Here is a 17,130-nt window from a genome sequence, read left to right as displayed (position 1 = left end):
AGAGATTAGCTCACAAAGACCTTGAGTCTTACAACATGTTATTGCCTTAAAGGCCATGCTGTTAAAGAAAATGCGATAAATTAATCCATTTGCCACCACAGTATTACATACCTAATTCAAATGTTTAACAGAGAAACAAAAAAACAACTGTCAAAAAAAGGTTAGTATCCAGGTCTGTAACTCAATGACCGCTGCTAAAACAAAGGCGGCTGGAGCCTTTCTGGAACCAGCCTTGCATGTGTCAGGGGTACTATCTGCTTCTTTTCCTGCCAGCTCAGGTTTTTGTGTCCAAGCATTGTATTGCAGTTGACACCATTTCTTTTCTCTGACAAGTGGAGAATAGAAATCTTTAGAGTTTTGCTTCTCTGCCTGCTCAGGGGGCCTGAGAAAGCAGGGAGAACAGATGGGCAAAGTAGCATGTGCGAAAAGTATCTCTGAACCCAGCAAGTCACTCAGCACAAGAGCTAGAAGGGATACTTCAGCTGTCACGTTCTCTAACATACCATTTCTGGTGGGGTTTTATTGTTGTGTTTGTTTTTTGTGTATTTTTTTTAGCCACAAGCATTTAATGTATTAAGCTTATAATATTATTAAGCTTAGAATATCTTCGGGAATTTTGACCTTGACGGCATTCTGTTAGTTCAAGCAAACAAAAGGCTCTGTCCACTGGGTCACAATTTATGACCTGCCAGAAAAGGGCTTGGATTATGGTGTGACTCCAGAGCTGCCCAATTCCTCTAGTAGAAACCACTACAATTTGTGTTGCGAGGGTACAACCAAGCTCTGCTCCTACCATGGCACTTTATTTCCTGACTCTGAGTAGCTCCTCATGAAAAACGATTTACATCCTAGCAGCACTTAACACCCACGGACCCTGACAGATTTAGCAAGAGGTACAGTGATTCAGTACACAGAGGATGAATTAAAAATAGTGACGTTGTGGCTAAATTGCCACCACTCTATCTCTGAACACTGACAGCCTCAAAGCAGCCACTTGTGAAACTTGAAGACTCGGTGCACAACTGCAATTGTATGTGCGCAAACAAAGGTCATGAAGCATTCCTGGACATGAATGCAACAAGGCCAGGAAAAAGACAAGCTGGCCAAAAGGCTGGTTGTGCAGATCCTTTCCAAACAAAACCAGTATTTCCTATTCTGTGCATTAAAGCTTTAAAAAGAAATGAGTCAAAAAGGCAAGGAGAGAGAGGCATAGAGTAAGCTCAGTGCTTCAGGGTGCCCCAGGATATCATATTATGGATACAGAAGAGCTCAAATACATAGAAAGACTGATTCTACTTCCCCTATGTACAATCGGTACGCTTGTTCTGGGATAAAACAAACATCCATAATCAATACTGAAGGAATACTGGACTGTGCCTCATATACTTGAGCAACTGATCAAGAAATAATTCATCCCTGTGCAAAGCTTACCCTTGTAAGTCTGCCAAGGTCAGTGCCACTTTAGGTTTTCAGCTGCTGTTAGTGCTGGCTGAGTTAAAACTGCCTAGAGCAAGCTTTAAACTTACATACCCAACTTCTTTGACAAAAAGTCTGTGTCTTACTTTATCTGAGTTTGCAATTCCCTAATAATGCAAGGCACATTCTTGCTCCGTATTCCTTATTCCCTGCCCTTACTTCCCTTTTTGGCTCAAATGAATCTTCCATATGTAGCAGAACAAGGCTTGATTACAGAGAACATATTAGTATAGCTTGGTTGACATTCACCATCATATGCTCTTCTTAAGAAATAATCCAAATTAAATTTAAATACTGGTAAGTTGGGTTATTTTTTTTTGTGGTTGAGTTTTTTGGTTGCTTGGTGGGTTTTTTCGCAGGAAAAGGTTTCTGTATGGGTATCTCCCCACTGTGAGTAAAAAAAATATAAGTAATCTTTTCTTCAACTTAACATATAAGCAGTAACCTCCTTATGAAATATCCCTCATCACCACTATGAGCTGAGCTACAGTCTAAGACCTAAATGCCATGTAATCTAAATGCAGGTTTTTGCTTTGGTCATACCCTTAGCAAGTATCCCAAAGGCAGTAGCACCTCTCTGTCTGCCCTGTACCCTCAGAGTAGCTCAGGGCCTTGGTTTCACTGAGAGTTTGTGGACTTTCAGTTTCCTTAAGCGCCTAAGCCAATTCTAAAGCAGTTCTTAACCTCCGAAGTGACTTAACTGCTTTTTTAACATGTAAGCATGGTTTTTTTTTTCTTCCAAATCTGACAGTATTACCACTCACCTATACTTAGAAATTCAGTGTTAGAAACTGGAACAGCTTGGGTGCCACAGGGGATTTTAATGACCCGGTAACCCCATCAGGAATGCAGAGGCCATGCAACCTGCCAGGCTTTGCAGCACTCCACAAGAGTAGAAGCAAGAGCTTTCAGAAATCAGTGTAATTTTCCAAACTGAATCAGTTTGGATCAATTATCCCACAGGAAAATATGACTCTTCCTTTATTGTATCAGTACTACCAAATGTTTCACCTCTGAAGAATGTTCTTTAAACATAAAATAATTAGCATTCTGAAGGGCAAGGGAGAAAACATTTATGCTTTGACTAGCACAAACCTGATCCAAACACTTCTGTGTTGCTGTTTCAGTTAAATCAGTCACCTTTTCGAGGTTGGCTGTTTCAAGCAACAATGCAAGTTGCAAAGCCTCTGTCCTTACAAATATTACAAGGACCTGTGCTGTACAAGAAGAGCATAGAGCCACTCTCTCAAGAAGTGAGCCTATTATGAAAAGAAACCGAACAGATGCATGACATCTTGCAGAAGTCTGATTAAAACCAGATACATGAAGGTTAAACCTCTCAGCAATATCAGGTTATTCAACAAAAGATGGAGCTGGTATGGAAAGATGAACTTTTGCTCCACTGTCTCCCCTTCAGAGCTAAAAATAATAGTGAGTCACGCCAGTAGCAGTGTTGCTATTTAGCTTTACAAATTCAGGTCATTAGGCTTATATGTACAGAATCATTTCCATCATACCACAGACGATGAAATGATAGTAAGGACATGAGCACTCAGGAACAGGGTACCAACCAGCCCCAGGTTTCAAAACTCTATAGGATTGTTCAGGAATATATTAAATCAATACAGTCAAGTTCAGTGAGAGAGTCAAGACTGAAATTAACATTACAAGTAGGAAGAAAAGGGAAGCTATACATAAACCTCTCAATAGTCCATCTCTCAATCCCTTTTATCCCCATGGAGTACATCCCTGTCTTTTCTTTTTCTTCCTGTCTTTTTTTGGCTATTCCAGATCAATGCAAATGGCTATAAAGCATTTGTGAAGAATTTTCTTGAAAACTAGCTGATCTAGACAGATAGAGCAGATGACCTATAGAAGGCTACACAGGAGCCAAATTACAAAAGAAACACATAAAACATCACTGAAGTGAACAGAGAATCTCCCAGAAAAAGCACCAGTCCACCTATTTTCTTCTAAGTTAAGTACTTCTGAAAATAGGTCAGAGGACTGTCAGGGCTCTGAGCAAGAATGAGCGGTCTTCAGATGCTGAAAGGAGAGGCTGCATGTGCAACCAGAAGAACTGGCATCACCTTGTGTTCTAGAAACGCGAGATTTCCTTCATCCCTGTATGTAAACTGAGGTGAGGCATTGCTTTAGAAATGGTTCATAAGGCCAAATCTCTTTATCTCATAAAACCTCCACTCACCCCTATCTCCTTCATTCCCAAGGTCAGGTGTAGGAGATAAAACAGAGGATGCACGTTTGCTCTTGCAGGAAATTTGGCAGTGCTGCTGGCAATCAGAGCCCCCACAGCCTGAACGACTGCCTTGGAGCAAGAAAGCAAATTCGGAGGAGAAATGGAAAGCTGATGAATAGGAAAATCCCTACATCATATTTCCAAAGACATTTGGATGAGGGGAAAAAATAGCAAATGGTATTTCCAAGCTAACAAATAGCAGCATTGTGTTAACATTCACAGTAAGCTGCCAGTCTCATTGGCTCCTGAATTGCTGCTGCAGCTCCTTGTACTGCTTTGGCTTTGTATTTCAGAGGAGATTTTTTGATAACAGAATTATTTCACTGAAAAGACAGAAAAAATCAGCATATGGAAAATAAGTTTTTCTAACAATATATGTATAGATGCATTATCAAAGGACTTTTTCCTCTCTATTGAAACAACCAAAGAATTAAGCTGAGATTAAGTATGGCAAAAAGTGACCACAAACAGCAAATGCTAAGATGACTGAACAGTTGCAACTGGGAGCTGTTACACTGCTTCCTTGGGGGAAAAAAAAACCCAACCAAACAATTTGGAATTCCGATCAGATTTATAACTATATCCTGTGAAAATCTGCATTTTCAAATCACTGCTTTAAAGAGGCCAGAAGGGCAAACGTAATGAATCACTTACCTGTGATACTCATGCAAAATCCCTTTAGCTGACATAATCCTGAGCTACTTTAAATGAGTGCGCCCTTGCATTTTTTATATTCTAATAATGCTAGCATTCTAAGAAGCCGGTTTAAATGCAATTTTTTTCAGTCTGCTTTATCAAGTTATGTCCCTGTAAACTTGGCCTGGCTGACATACTCACGTTACGAACGAGTTAGTTAGAATGGCATAGACCTACTTGTTCTAAGTACAAGCTTTTTCAGACAGTCTGCTGGAAGAACCAGGAAAACTCTACCACATGCAGAACCCAGAGTTAAAAAATGCACCCATCAGTAGCACCCAGGAAACACACCTCCTATTACATCAAGGCTACTACAAAAAGGCATCTTTCATCTTGGTTTTGACAAAATTTCTCTCCCCACAGTGAATGCAATTTATCTGACGGATTTCTTTGAAATGAGAAACGAAGTCCTTCTCTGTAATGTTACTGCATATGAAATAAAAATGAAATGGAATCTAAATATACCCAACACTGTTCTGCTCTCCATCCCTCGCATGAATCCAATATCATTCTTGCACCCAAAGAGAAGCATTAAAGGCAACGCTCATCCATTTTTCAGTGTGAAAAGCAACCTTGCAAACGTTAAGAACAAGCGTAAGAACCTTGAAATGACTGTCAATGAGAGTAGTATATTTTTTGCAATTTCATAGCTGGGTTTTTTTTTGAGTATCTTACTCTTATCCCACATACCTGCACACCTCTGTTTATCTCTTTATCTGTCCATCTCCATGTAAGATTAGTAAGGGCATGCTTAAGTGCGTTAGTGCATGGGTGCATACAAAGACAGTTATGTACCCCTCCTTTATCCCTCCTTTATAACCAGCTAGTCCATGTGCCATTTCCTGCAATTTCTTCCACTGCACCTCTTACAGCAGCTGTGCAGCGGTGTGTCCCATCATGACCCAGTTTCAAAGAGACCGTAAGTCAAATGGAGTTGAGCTTTATATACACACATTTTGCAATCATTTGTGTATTTTGTTTGGTGAGGATTTTTACTGGTATATTCCCTTTGGACTATAATATCCTAGCCTCTGCAAACTAGCCTAGTCTTGACAAAATCAGCCCTAGACTGTACCTTTCTTGCACTGGCCTCTAAGACAGACACAGTGGATAAAGGCAACAGTGAGAGATGACACACAGGCTACCAGCAGTGAATGGCTCTGCTAGATTTGCAAGATGGATTCTTCTGTCTGGACAACCATTTCTGAGTGCCATTCTTCAAAAAGAGGAAAGCTGAAACAACCACCCCACTCTCTGAGACGTGAATCATACACCAGAAAGAGAGGGAGAGTTTTGGAATGTGGGAGAGGTATCCGAATGCTGTCAAAGGACCAGACTGCAGCAGTATAATTTGCACAGGGGCACACATAAAAGAGGGGTGCAATAATAATAAGGTGTGTAAATTAAGGATTTTATAGCTTCTGATAAAGGTACACCACTGATGCTTCTAGACATAGACCTTATTCATTCTGTTTCTTGCTTACTGCTGTGACTGAAGGGCTTGTGAAGAGCAAAAAGAGAGGTGGAACATCTGATGACTGCATCTGGGTTGTGCTGTCACAACCACGTTGTACACCCAGTTGACCCATATAACTCTATGTAGTATCAACCTGGAGTTACATCTAATGAAAAGAAAGTCTGCACCTTCCATACTTCCCTGTCCTCACAGAAGAACCTCAGGTCTCAGCAAAGAGAGCAAAAAAGGAGTGCGAAAAGAGGGCAATGTGCTTGAACAAGTCAGAGATGGGAAGAACTGCCATGGAAGAACTGCCATAATTATCCCTGAATCTCAGGAAGGATAGTGCAGGAGTTGGGTTGCAGTCTCAGCAGTGTGGTGCTCCCCCAGAATGGCTGTCACTGTACTTTGTGGGGGTCATGATCCCCCTTCAGAGGAGAGAAGGGTGTTCTGTATTTTACAAGCTCGAGACAAACGTCTGTGTATTCTCATTTTTACTACTGCTCATGATAACGCCATTTTATCTTAATTCTGTCAAGATTATTGCAATGCTGGTAATTGCAATCAAGCTATTTTATAAGTCCAATTTACAGGAGACCAGATTATTTATTATTTATTTTCAGTTCTAAGTGGATCATTTGTGTTTTCTCTGAGTAATATGATGTGTACAAAATGTCCCTAAAAATGTCAGCAAAGTGGAGAGACACAGAAAGAATGACTCTGTCTCATAAGTAACCGTGGCTTTCAGAATACAAATCATTATTACACAAACACAGGAATAGCACAGCAGGCTTACACAGAGTATTAGAAATAGATAAAAACCATACTGTATGCCATGAAGTTCTTACAGCTGTAAGATTTACTCAAGCAAGTAGTCCTGTTGACTTCAAACCCCACACAATCGTAATCCTGATCTTGATAATTCATCTCTTCACATTGCTCTACACCTCTCAAACTTCCATTTTAGCCTAAACAAGCAACTCCTCCCCACACACTCACTAATATCCCCTACCTCTCCCTGTGCCACTCCAGATCCCTGAACGATACAGTCTTTCTGGATACCCACTATCAGCACCCATTTTACTGGCAACAGGAACTCAGGCACTGGAGGTAACAGCCCCAAGTAGCTGCTTCTAAAATTCCAGTTAAAATTGTTTATTGGCAAACACAATGGAAGCTTTAAGCTACTGACTGGCTTTTGTATGTTTCTAATCTATTACCACGGGGCTATTCAGTATATACAACTTCAGTCAGTCTACAGAAGTAAAATACAAATTCACGTGAGTGCAGTTTAGTGTGGCAATAACATACTGTTTACATCATGATCAAGTACAAAGAGCTGGGCTAATATCCCCAAGGAGAACAGATTGCCTAAATAAGCATCTTTCATAAGAGGGCTCTGAGAGTTATTCCCGATTGTTTCCAGTTGTGACTTTGGAAAATACTTGCAAACCCTTCCAAACTAGCAAGGCAAAGCCGACCTTTTTCGTAGCTGCTGGTGACATGACTGATCTCATGTTAAATACGAACTTAGCTGTGAGCTTAACTAAACCAGAAAATGTAAGTTCCACCATGAAGAATCACAACAGCTCCTTCCGTGTGGATTCAACATATGAACATAGGGCAGTTACAGCTAAACCTGAGCTCCCAGACTATTAACTAATAGCTCATTTTTCAGAGACACTATGCTGGGCTGGAGCAGTCAGGATGCTTCCCTCCCTAATTCAGGGAAATAGTAGGTAGCAGTAGTCAGGATGGCCAAAGACACAGCACTGGTGGATCTGCACCAACAGGCAGCACGGTGGAGGAAGCAACACTTCAGAATCCTGAACTAGAGATATAAATCCTCAGGGAGACCTATGTTACAGCAAGGAAGACTCAAATTAGACTTCAGAAAAGCCTTTATAGTGGTTGAGTGAAACACTGAGATAGATAGGGAGATTGTAGAGTTTGTAACATAACGTCTTGCACGACAACTGTTCTGGACAGGAGGATGATTTGTGGGAGCTTATGAGACCTTTTCCAGTTCTATTTCTGTGCTGCTTCTCTCAAGTCTATTGTCCCACCTCTAGAAAGATGGAAATGAATTTTTTATTCCATACATTTTTTATTGTATGCTTTCTATGTTGCTCATGAGAAAAGTGAGAACAGGACGCCACGTTTATAGGCGTTCCCTCATGAGCGTCTTCTCCTCCCTCTCAGCACATGAGAGCTCCTTTCTTGAATTTGTATGGTGCTCTCCAGCCTCCAGCCAGATAAACAAATATGTGTGCTGCTGCCTTCCTGCAGTACCAGAAAGAAGATCTGAAGGCTCTGCATTTTCAAAGACAGCCTCTTCTTTCTAGTGTATTCTCTAGGTGTCTGGAATGGGAGTCCAGTGATATAACAATCCCCCTGATTTATGTGTGTTCTGTATCGCGCTTTTTCTTTAGCACCGTACAAGTTTACCATTAGAACACTATCTCATGATATCCTTGATAACCCAGCTTCTACATAATCTAACCCTTAGTAACCTCACCTATTTTCTTCTTCAGTCTATTGTAAAGCCCCATCTCCTCTTTTCAGTTTACAAGCAAACTTTTTTCCCCCAGATATTGTCAAATTTTATTAAGTGAGAATTTGGCTTTACACAGAAACTCTGCTGCACCCTTAGCCTTAGTATGCTTCCCAGCTCTGCATTTTGCATTGCTTCACCACCTGCATTAAGCAAATGAAACAGCAAGGAACCAGTCACTATTCCTATTCATCCTTTTATGTCCTTTACATTACACCTGGTGTTTTTACAAGCAACCAGTTGTTGAACTCAGTCTTTTACATCCACTGATTTCTGAGCTGCAATGGGCGCTATAATGCAGTGGCACTCACACCACAGTCTGCACAGAGCTACCTGGTCATGCAATGCTCTTCTCCTCTCTAACTGCTCAAGTATGTTACAGTTAATTAAAAATCACAGTCAGTATTTTTCTAATGCTTCTAAGTTTCATGTAAACTGTGATCAGGAACCGCATGACTGAGCAAGGCAGAAATATCATTCCTGTTGATATGTGCTTTGTACAATGAGAAACTGCATGATAGCATTTTGAGGGCTTGACCCTAACATAACATTTTCTTATCTTTTTTATTATTCAGAAGATGATGTTCCAATGTCTGGAAAAATGCTATGTGCTGTCTCAGACATAAAGGAGTCAGGCAAATAAACCACACTGGAAAAAACTCCCTCTGATTTGCTTAAGTAGCAATTTATGTGAATAGGAAATCAGCTGCTCATTTAATTTTGAAGACAGTCACAGCCAAAAAACCCTATTATAAAGGCCGTATCATACAAATATGGATTAGGAATTTCCCTATATTCTATTTACAGAAGAAAGTGCTGGACAAAGATGCAGAGGATCTCTTCCCTGTCTATGGCTACATCTATTTCTTACGTGAAACGTGGCTTCAAGCCATTTAATCTTTCTATCATCATTTCCCCATCTATGAAGGGACATAATAAAATTTATTTTCCTTTATAAAGTGCTTAGAACTCTATGGATGAGAAGGGCTTATGAAAAAAAAAGGTCACATTTTTATCACTATTGTTTCTATTGACCTAACACAAGCAAGAATATTTGCCAAATTATGGGTTTAATATGATTTACTTGTCAACAGTCAGCAGTGATGACAGCAGAAAAGCCCCATATACTACTTTCTAAAGCTGGTCATACTGACAAAAACAAGTCTTGCTTAATACAGAAATATTCCTGGTGAATTCTGGAACTTCCCTACAGAGCAAAAACTTTGCATGATCCCATAATAACAAATCAAACCCAGGATGAACACAAACCAGTTTAAAAGTCGATACGATGCTGGGGTCACCCATCACAAGCATGAAAACACATCCAACACATTTTCCCCGCAGGAGCTCAGTGAGCACAGATGGCACCAACAACTACTTCCAGTGCTTTTAGTACATGGCAAAAGAAATACCTCAATTTGGATAAATCCCATCAGCAGCCCAGCTGTTCAGGAAACACTATCTGGAGCCTCCTCTGAAAAACAGGCAGCCAAACTCACGTCAACAGAAGCAATGGGGTAGGAGAGTCAGAAGCTAAGAGTGGACATGAAAAACCACTGCTATAAACCACTCCACCGTGAAACCTAGTAGATGTACATGCAGTCTGTAATTGGTTTCATAACACTTTCCTTGTGCCATGTCGAAGAAAGTGGCTGAGAAGACATGAAACTAAGTGAGGAGATGTTGGTGTCACAGTTAAATTGCTGAATTTGGTGAGACGTGTGTACCTTCAGTCCCCTTAACATGTTAGCAAAGCAAATTTTTACACTTATGGAATCAAATTGTACACAGTACATCACTTACATCCCTCCAGCTCATTTTCTGGCTAAGTTTTGTTCACCACTAAATGCAGCCCAGTTTTTCATTCACATCTGCACTGGCATACAGCAAGTATGAATTCAGCCGCACTTCGTTGTCCTTTTCACACCTAAAACCTCACTGAAACATAAGCACAAGTGCAAGGTTTTCTACTTCAATAATGTGTATTTTGTTTTAAAAATAATTAATCTCAGAGGCAGACAATATTTGGAAAAGAACTGAAAAACATGAAGGAAAATGTAGAAAAAATCTGTGAAAGTCAAGAGAGAGAACATCTTTCTAATTCTTGTAAGGATATTAAATTATTAATCCACACAAAAACAGCAACAAAAATCACCAGTGTTAGAGGACCTTCTGCTTTGGTGAACTTTGTTAAAATCCCTGTTTCTCACTCCTATAACATTTTCTCCGGGAGGTTCTCGAACTACTTCATAACATGTCCATGAAATACATCCCTTGTCTACTTTGCAGATGAGGAAATCAAGCAAACCATAATTAATTCATTCTTCTAAAGTTGTAATCATCCCTAATACAGAGATCAAAGATACTCTGGGAGTAAGGGAGCAAAATTACTCTGGGTAATTATGGGAGTAAGGGAGCAAAGCAGAGAAGTTAACTTCAGTCTCTGAATCCCATGGCAAATCAGGGATAAGCCTCCCACTTGCAAGGTACTAATTTGAGGTTAATCTATCAAAGATGCCCACCTCTCACAAGGCTGTAGGCAATGGATATGCCACTAAGATAAATGAGCTGCCACTCTGTGACGTTGCTGGCCTTGCCACTTGTAATCAGAATGGCTACAAAATGGTGCTTAACTGCTAAGATAAGCCTGCAGAGAGAAGAACGGAGGTTGTATGAGGCGGACCTAGGATAGAGAATGAGATTGTGTCACAGTGGGAAAAATCTGTTCCTTCCAAAATACTGAGCTTCTCCAAGGAGCTGGAGGTTAAAAGCAGTCCTGCAAAATAACTGATGATTCCATCAAATGTACAGAGAACTCAAGGCTGAAATGTCTATTTGGCCTGACAAGTGAAGCAGATGCACTGAGAGGGAGTGACTAAAATACATTAACTAAAGACTTAGTGAGGAGGTATAAGAAAACATTCTGATTTTTCTGAAAACCTTCTTCATAATTGCAGAAGTGCGTGCAAGGCAGTTACGGGGAATCTTTGTCTGGCTTCTCTCATCAAAACCAACTGCAGGCTGACAAAAAGTAAACCTTTTGGTGGGCCTGCATCATCAGCACACACGAAAAATTGTCCTACCCCAAGGAAACAAATCCACCACCCTCAGAAACCTGATGGATATGTTTTTGGTAGCCACTATAGCCAAACGCATGAGTTAGATACTATAACCAAGGCATAACAAGGACTTAAATCAAAGGCAATAAAATCACAGAGCAGTAAAAATTCAGCTTTGGTCTGTTTTTTTCAACCCACCACTGTTCCGCAGGGTATCACTAACACTGAATGTAATGTTTGAAGGCTTCGTAACATGCCAGATTTCTTTACTGTCATGCACGACGTACAGTAATTCCCATCTTAAAAGCACCCACAGACATACAGACGTATTGTCTGCAGGACATGCAACCAGGGAATCCCAGCAAATGGACTGCAATGCCAAAAAAAAAACAGTAAGATGGGATGGGGACAACTGGCCAGGCAGCAGCCCTGCAGGAACAAGCCCTGCAGGAACAAGCCCTGCAGGAGCCAGCCTGAGAGCTACAGGGAATCAGAAGCTGAAGAGAAACCAGCAGCATCATATAGGGACAGGAAATGCACCTGGGGTGTCTGAACAGGAGCAGAGCTCTAAGGTATGGACAGCTATCCTTCAGCTCTGTTCTGCACTGGGGAGGCTCCTGGGCAGTGTATTCCATAAGGACATGGCTCCATGGGAGCAAGCTCATGGTCTGAATGACAAGAAATCTAGAGAGTATGATGTAGACTTAGGAAAAGTTTGGATGAACTGGAGCCATCCCATCTTTAGAGGAGCTGGAGTCAGCATTTCTACAGCAGAAGACCAAAGAGATGGAGCCGAACACCAAAGACAGCCAGAAAGCAGCAGCTCTGCTGAACATCTGCTGTGAACAAGATGCAAAATAGCAGGTTTATACAGCAGCAAGGATGTTTCAGGTTAGACCTTGAGAAAATCTTTCTCATGTATAGGTAAATGAAGCACTGGCAGAGGGTGCTTGAAGATGTGGATACTCTTAAAGGTGATTAAACAAACGCCTCGCAAGAAGACCACAACTACACGTGACCCTGCTTGAGGCCAGGCAGCAAGATGAGGTGACAGCCCATAGCCCTGTCCAAGCCTACAGAGAGGTGTGTTGCAGCCCTGAGCCTCTCCACAGAAACATGCAGAAGAACAGAGCTCACCCAACTGACCTAGGACAAAAAAGCACACCTGGGAGATGTCCGGGTACAATGACAAAATTCTGAGGCCACATAAGGAACCTCAAATCCAGAAGCTTACTGAACTGTTTTTAATTCTTTTCCTTTCAGATTTCTCCAGTCCCCCACACCTCCAATACAATTCCAGGAATTTGAAATATGTGTAAAAACATATTCTTAGAGCTATTATCGCCAAACTACAAGTTTAACAGTAAACCCTGCACAGCGCCTTGAAACTCCAAAATAACTTGTCATCAGCTCCATTGCTTGTGTACTTCATTTTCCCTCTTACGAGCCTTCCCACCTTGCTCCTACTTTCTTAGTTTCTTTCTTTTTTTGTCCCTCAGTGAAAGAAAAGCACTGCACTGGTTCATACCCAAAGGGCAACGAAGCTGGTGAAGGGCCTGTAGCACAAGTCTGATGAGGAGCGGCTGAGGGAAGTGGGGTTGTTTAGTCTGGGGAAAAGGAGACTCTGGAGAGACTTCATCACTCTCTACCTACATGAAAGGAGGATGGAGCCAGACAGTGGCTGGTCTCTTCTCCCAAGAAACAAGGGATAGGACAAGAGGAAATGGCCTCAAGCTGCGCCAGGGGAGGTTTTGACTGGATATTAGGAAAAAATTCTTCACCAAAAGGGTTGTCAGTCATAGGAACAGGCTTCCCAGAGCAGTGGTGGAGTCAGTATCCCTGGAGGTACTCAAAAGACTTTGCGGTTGTGCCACTTAGGGGCTTGGCTTAGTGGTGGACCTGGCAGTTAACAGTTGGACTCGGTGACCTTAAAGGACTTTTCCAGCCTAAACAATTCTATGATTCTCAAAACAAAGATGGTTAGATGAAAGCCACAAGCTGAAGTATGAGAGATTTGCTTTATCCTCGGTATCAGCAGAGTTAAATACATCAGGGAGGAATGAGGTATATTGATAGCTGAAAGGTTTGTTCATTTGAGTTCACTTCTACAGCAAATTTTCTGCTAGATTCACTTTTGAGAAAGTCAGAATGTAATAAACAGAGTTACTCTCTGTAGGGTTATTGACAAGAAAAAAAGAGTTATAAGTAGTATTGATTTGGGGTGAAATGGTAGAACGTGACAATCAATAGAGCTTAGTCATATATAAAACAGGAGTCACACAAGTCATGACAGGATTATTACAGGAGCCAAATCCTGGTATCAGCTAAGGAAGGGAGGAGGCCATAAATGGGATCCAAAGCATAAGCTGTGGATTGCTTTATAGAAAAAATAACCCTAAACTATTCATTTTCATTTTTTAATATGTGAGATAGTTTTTATTTCAGCGTTTTGTCACTGCTGTTTTTCTAAAGCTTTTGAAACAAATTCTTTCCACCTCCATAGTATTTTCATTAAATGTCATCAAAGCTCTTTTCAAATCTCAGAGAGAAGTATGATTATCCTTATTTAACAGATAATGAGAAGATAGAGAAAGAGATCAGGGCTACGTTTTCCAAAGCAGTCAGTAATGCCTGGACCTGTCTGGGTACACAAATCCATAAAACGAGAGCCCTACAGAAACCAAATTTGCAAAGGCCCTAGGAAACCACAACTTTGTTCGATGTCAATGACTGCTACAAGTTCTTAGACTCTGGGTCACAGGCTGGGGATCAAGAAGCTGAGCCTTCACGGCAAGCTGCATAAGCACAGTAAGCTTGCTCACAGATACAACAGAGCCTAAAATAGGAGGGTTCCTAATTTACAGTCCTGTGTTCTAATTACAAAGCTCGTTATTTTTACCGCTTGAATGACTCAGGGTGAAAAAAAACACCCCAATGACCGTATATTTTACTACACGAAAGATCTGTACATTTACTGGTATTTATATAGTGCCTAACTTCCGAGCACAACCACACCGGAAAATAATAGCAATAATAACTTCAGAACAGCAATGAGTATTTTTCCCTGGTCATTTTAGCCCTGCACAATCATTCGGTGCACTGGCTTTTCCTAGATTCTGGAGCAAAAAAAATTGAAATAAGAATTCTTGAAAGATCCTAAAATGCCTTACAAATGCAATTGGACACAGAATTAGTTATGCTACCAAGGTGAAAGGCAGCAGTGTTGATAACGATCAGCATCACACAAGAATTTATTGCAGGCTGTGATGAAAACCACTACATTCAAGGGAAACATAAACCATATTTTGAAGAACCACTTGCACTAATCAGCTAAATAAACGCCGACAATCAAACTGCAGGATATACACAGCCTCAGGGAGGAGGGGGCCTTGGAACAGTCTCATTTTTATGAATGGAGACATAAGAAGGAGGTTAGAGAAGGACAGGGGCTCACACAACTCCAATTGCGAGGAAGGCACAGGACAGGCAGAATGGCATCACCACACTGAAACGCAAGCTGGCCAGGAAACCAAGGGTAACGCAGTTGGAGGGGAAAGAAAGCCATTGATTTCTAAAGAGAGATTTGCAGATACTGCAACAGTTTAAAAGCTTGTTTAGCTGGAACCACATTTGCAGTCACTGGATTTCTATTGGAAAATGGCATTATTGTCTCCAGATGGGAAATTAGGACTGAATGACATCAGGAGGAGGATGGACAAGATGACCTTTTGAGGTCCTCTTCAGGCAAATTTCTGTAAGTCTACGTTTCAGTGACAGAAAACACATCTGGATCAGAGCTGCTTGGGCTTAGGCATTCAAGTTAGAAATTTTTGGCGTAAGTCTTTGGCACAAGAAGCCCAGGCAATTTTTATATTGGACTCAGTCTGCCATTAGTGATGCGATTCAATCATAAAATGGCTTATTCCCCCAACACAGATATATAATATCATACCAGAGTAGAAATGTGGAGCTGCTCTCATTATCACAGCTAAGTTCATTTTACAGCAAAGCAGTTTACTTTAAGACTTTTCCAGCAACCCAAGTCTAATTATGGAATCAATTTAAAGCAATTTTGTAATTAAAAGTACCTGCTGAAAATATCTCACAGGCTCAATAATTTAAAAAGATAGCATTAAAAAAAATGTAATTAAAACAAAAAAGCCAAATGAGGTTGGGTCGCTCCTCCACGAGGAGAGTGATGAAGGACGTTGCATTTTCAGACCCAAATAGTCCGCTTCCTCCCCAAACCTCTGCTCTCCCTAGCTGCGTGGGGATACGAGTCAGCTGAGAGATGGCCGTGCGGACCGCGGTGGGGAAAGCTCCTTTTTTGGCCTTTTTCTCTTTAAATGCAAAGAAAATAGGCTGTTTCAAAATCATGCTGTACTTCCATAGAGAGTACTGCTCCTTAGCAGGGACCGGGGTGAGGCTCCCTCCTCCCGGGGGTCCTTAAGAGGGATGGGGGGATCAGGACGGAGCGGCGCTTCTCTCCCCGGGGAGGGCACCGGGCTGGGGGAGGAAGTTTCCCGGCTGCCCCCCTCCCCGGAGCTGTGGAGGTAAAGGAAGGGGAATGGCTCGTCCTGGGGCTCGGGGCCGCTCACTCACCGCCCGCCGCCGGCCCCGGGCCGATGCTCAGCGCCAGCTGCATCCAGAGCGCCGCGGCCAGCGCCCGCCGCCGCGCCGCCGGGAGGGCACCGCCGCCGCTCGCCTGCTTCCCATGACACATCTTCTGCCCGCCAAAGGCATCCGGTTAGCCGCCGCCTGCAACGAAAGAGCCGCTCCGCCTCGCCGGTGCCCGGGGCTCCGCAGGTCGACCCCGGACCGCCTCCCCCCCGCCCGGCCCCGCCGCCGCTACCTGCCGGGTCCCCTCTCCCCAGCCAGCGCCGGCGGACACCTCCGCGGCTGCCGCTGCCTCCGCCGCTGCGGCTCGGGGCCGGGCGCGCACACACACACACACACACACACACACACACAGAGCGGCACACGCAGCGCGGCTGAGCCCTACCTGCGGGGGGGGGCAGCGCGAAGCCGCAGCGCGCACCTGCCCCGGCCGCCGGTCCTTGGCCGCGGGGAGCCCTGCGCTGCGGGACCGCCGGCGCCCAGCGGCAGCGCGGGCAGCCCCGCCGCCGCGCACACGCATGGCAGCCGCGGGCAGGGCTGCGGCGCCCCTCCGCGCACGGAACGGCACGGCAAGGAACGGGTGTCCCGCCGGCTGGGGAGCGGGGCGGGGGTAGGGCTCTCCCTGCCCCGCTCCACGGGCGCCCGAACACTTTCAAGGGCTGAGAAACGTGAAGTTCGTGCCCGAGCCCCTGGTAGTTGCTGGCTGTTTTCGCTTCAAAAAGGGGGCTCGTGGTGGGAAGCTCTGAGGGAGCATCTTTAAGATGCCCCTGTGCTTCATCATCTGTTAGGTATGAGGTAAGGTTTTCCCGTGCAGATGCCGGTGCCGCATCAGTCACAGTTTGCAGAATGAGAAGGTGTACGACAGAACACTCGCCCATCAGCTGCCAGTGGGGAAAGGCTGTATGCCCAGGCCTGCCAGCTGAAGCAATTTGCTGTTAGGAAGCAGCACCCAGCTGGATTTAGACAATCTGTGAAATTCACTGCCACAAATCACTGAATTGGAGACACTGTGGCA

General features: G+C 43.1%; 1 protein-coding gene across 4 annotated transcripts in view; it reads right to left on the bottom strand.

Moving 5' to 3' along the window:
* The window catches only part of SUSD4 (sushi domain containing 4), a 70,476-nt gene extending 53,864 nt beyond the window's left edge, over nt 1-16,612 (bottom strand). For 2 of the 4 annotated variants that reach the window (XM_065682664.1, XM_065682667.1), the window contains exons 1-2: nt 16,501-16,610; nt 16,101-16,256 (exon numbers count right to left, since the gene is read on the bottom strand). In XM_065682664.1, coding sequence (XP_065538736.1) covers nt 16,101-16,221 — 121 coding nt within the window. In that variant the 5' untranslated portion in view covers nt 16,222-16,256; nt 16,501-16,610. Of the gene's footprint in view, nt 1-16,100; nt 16,257-16,350; nt 16,408-16,500 lie in introns of those variants that run through there. The other 2 variants (XM_065682666.1, XM_065682665.1) reach the window with 2 other exon arrangements.
* Nucleotides 16,613-17,130: the final 518 nt, after the last annotated feature.

This window comes from Lathamus discolor, chromosome 5 (assembly GCF_037157495.1).
Source record: "Lathamus discolor isolate bLatDis1 chromosome 5, bLatDis1.hap1, whole genome shotgun sequence".
Lineage (NCBI taxonomy): Eukaryota > Metazoa > Chordata > Aves > Psittaciformes > Psittacidae > Lathamus > Lathamus discolor.
This window is presented reverse-complemented; position numbering and strand designations above follow the sequence as displayed.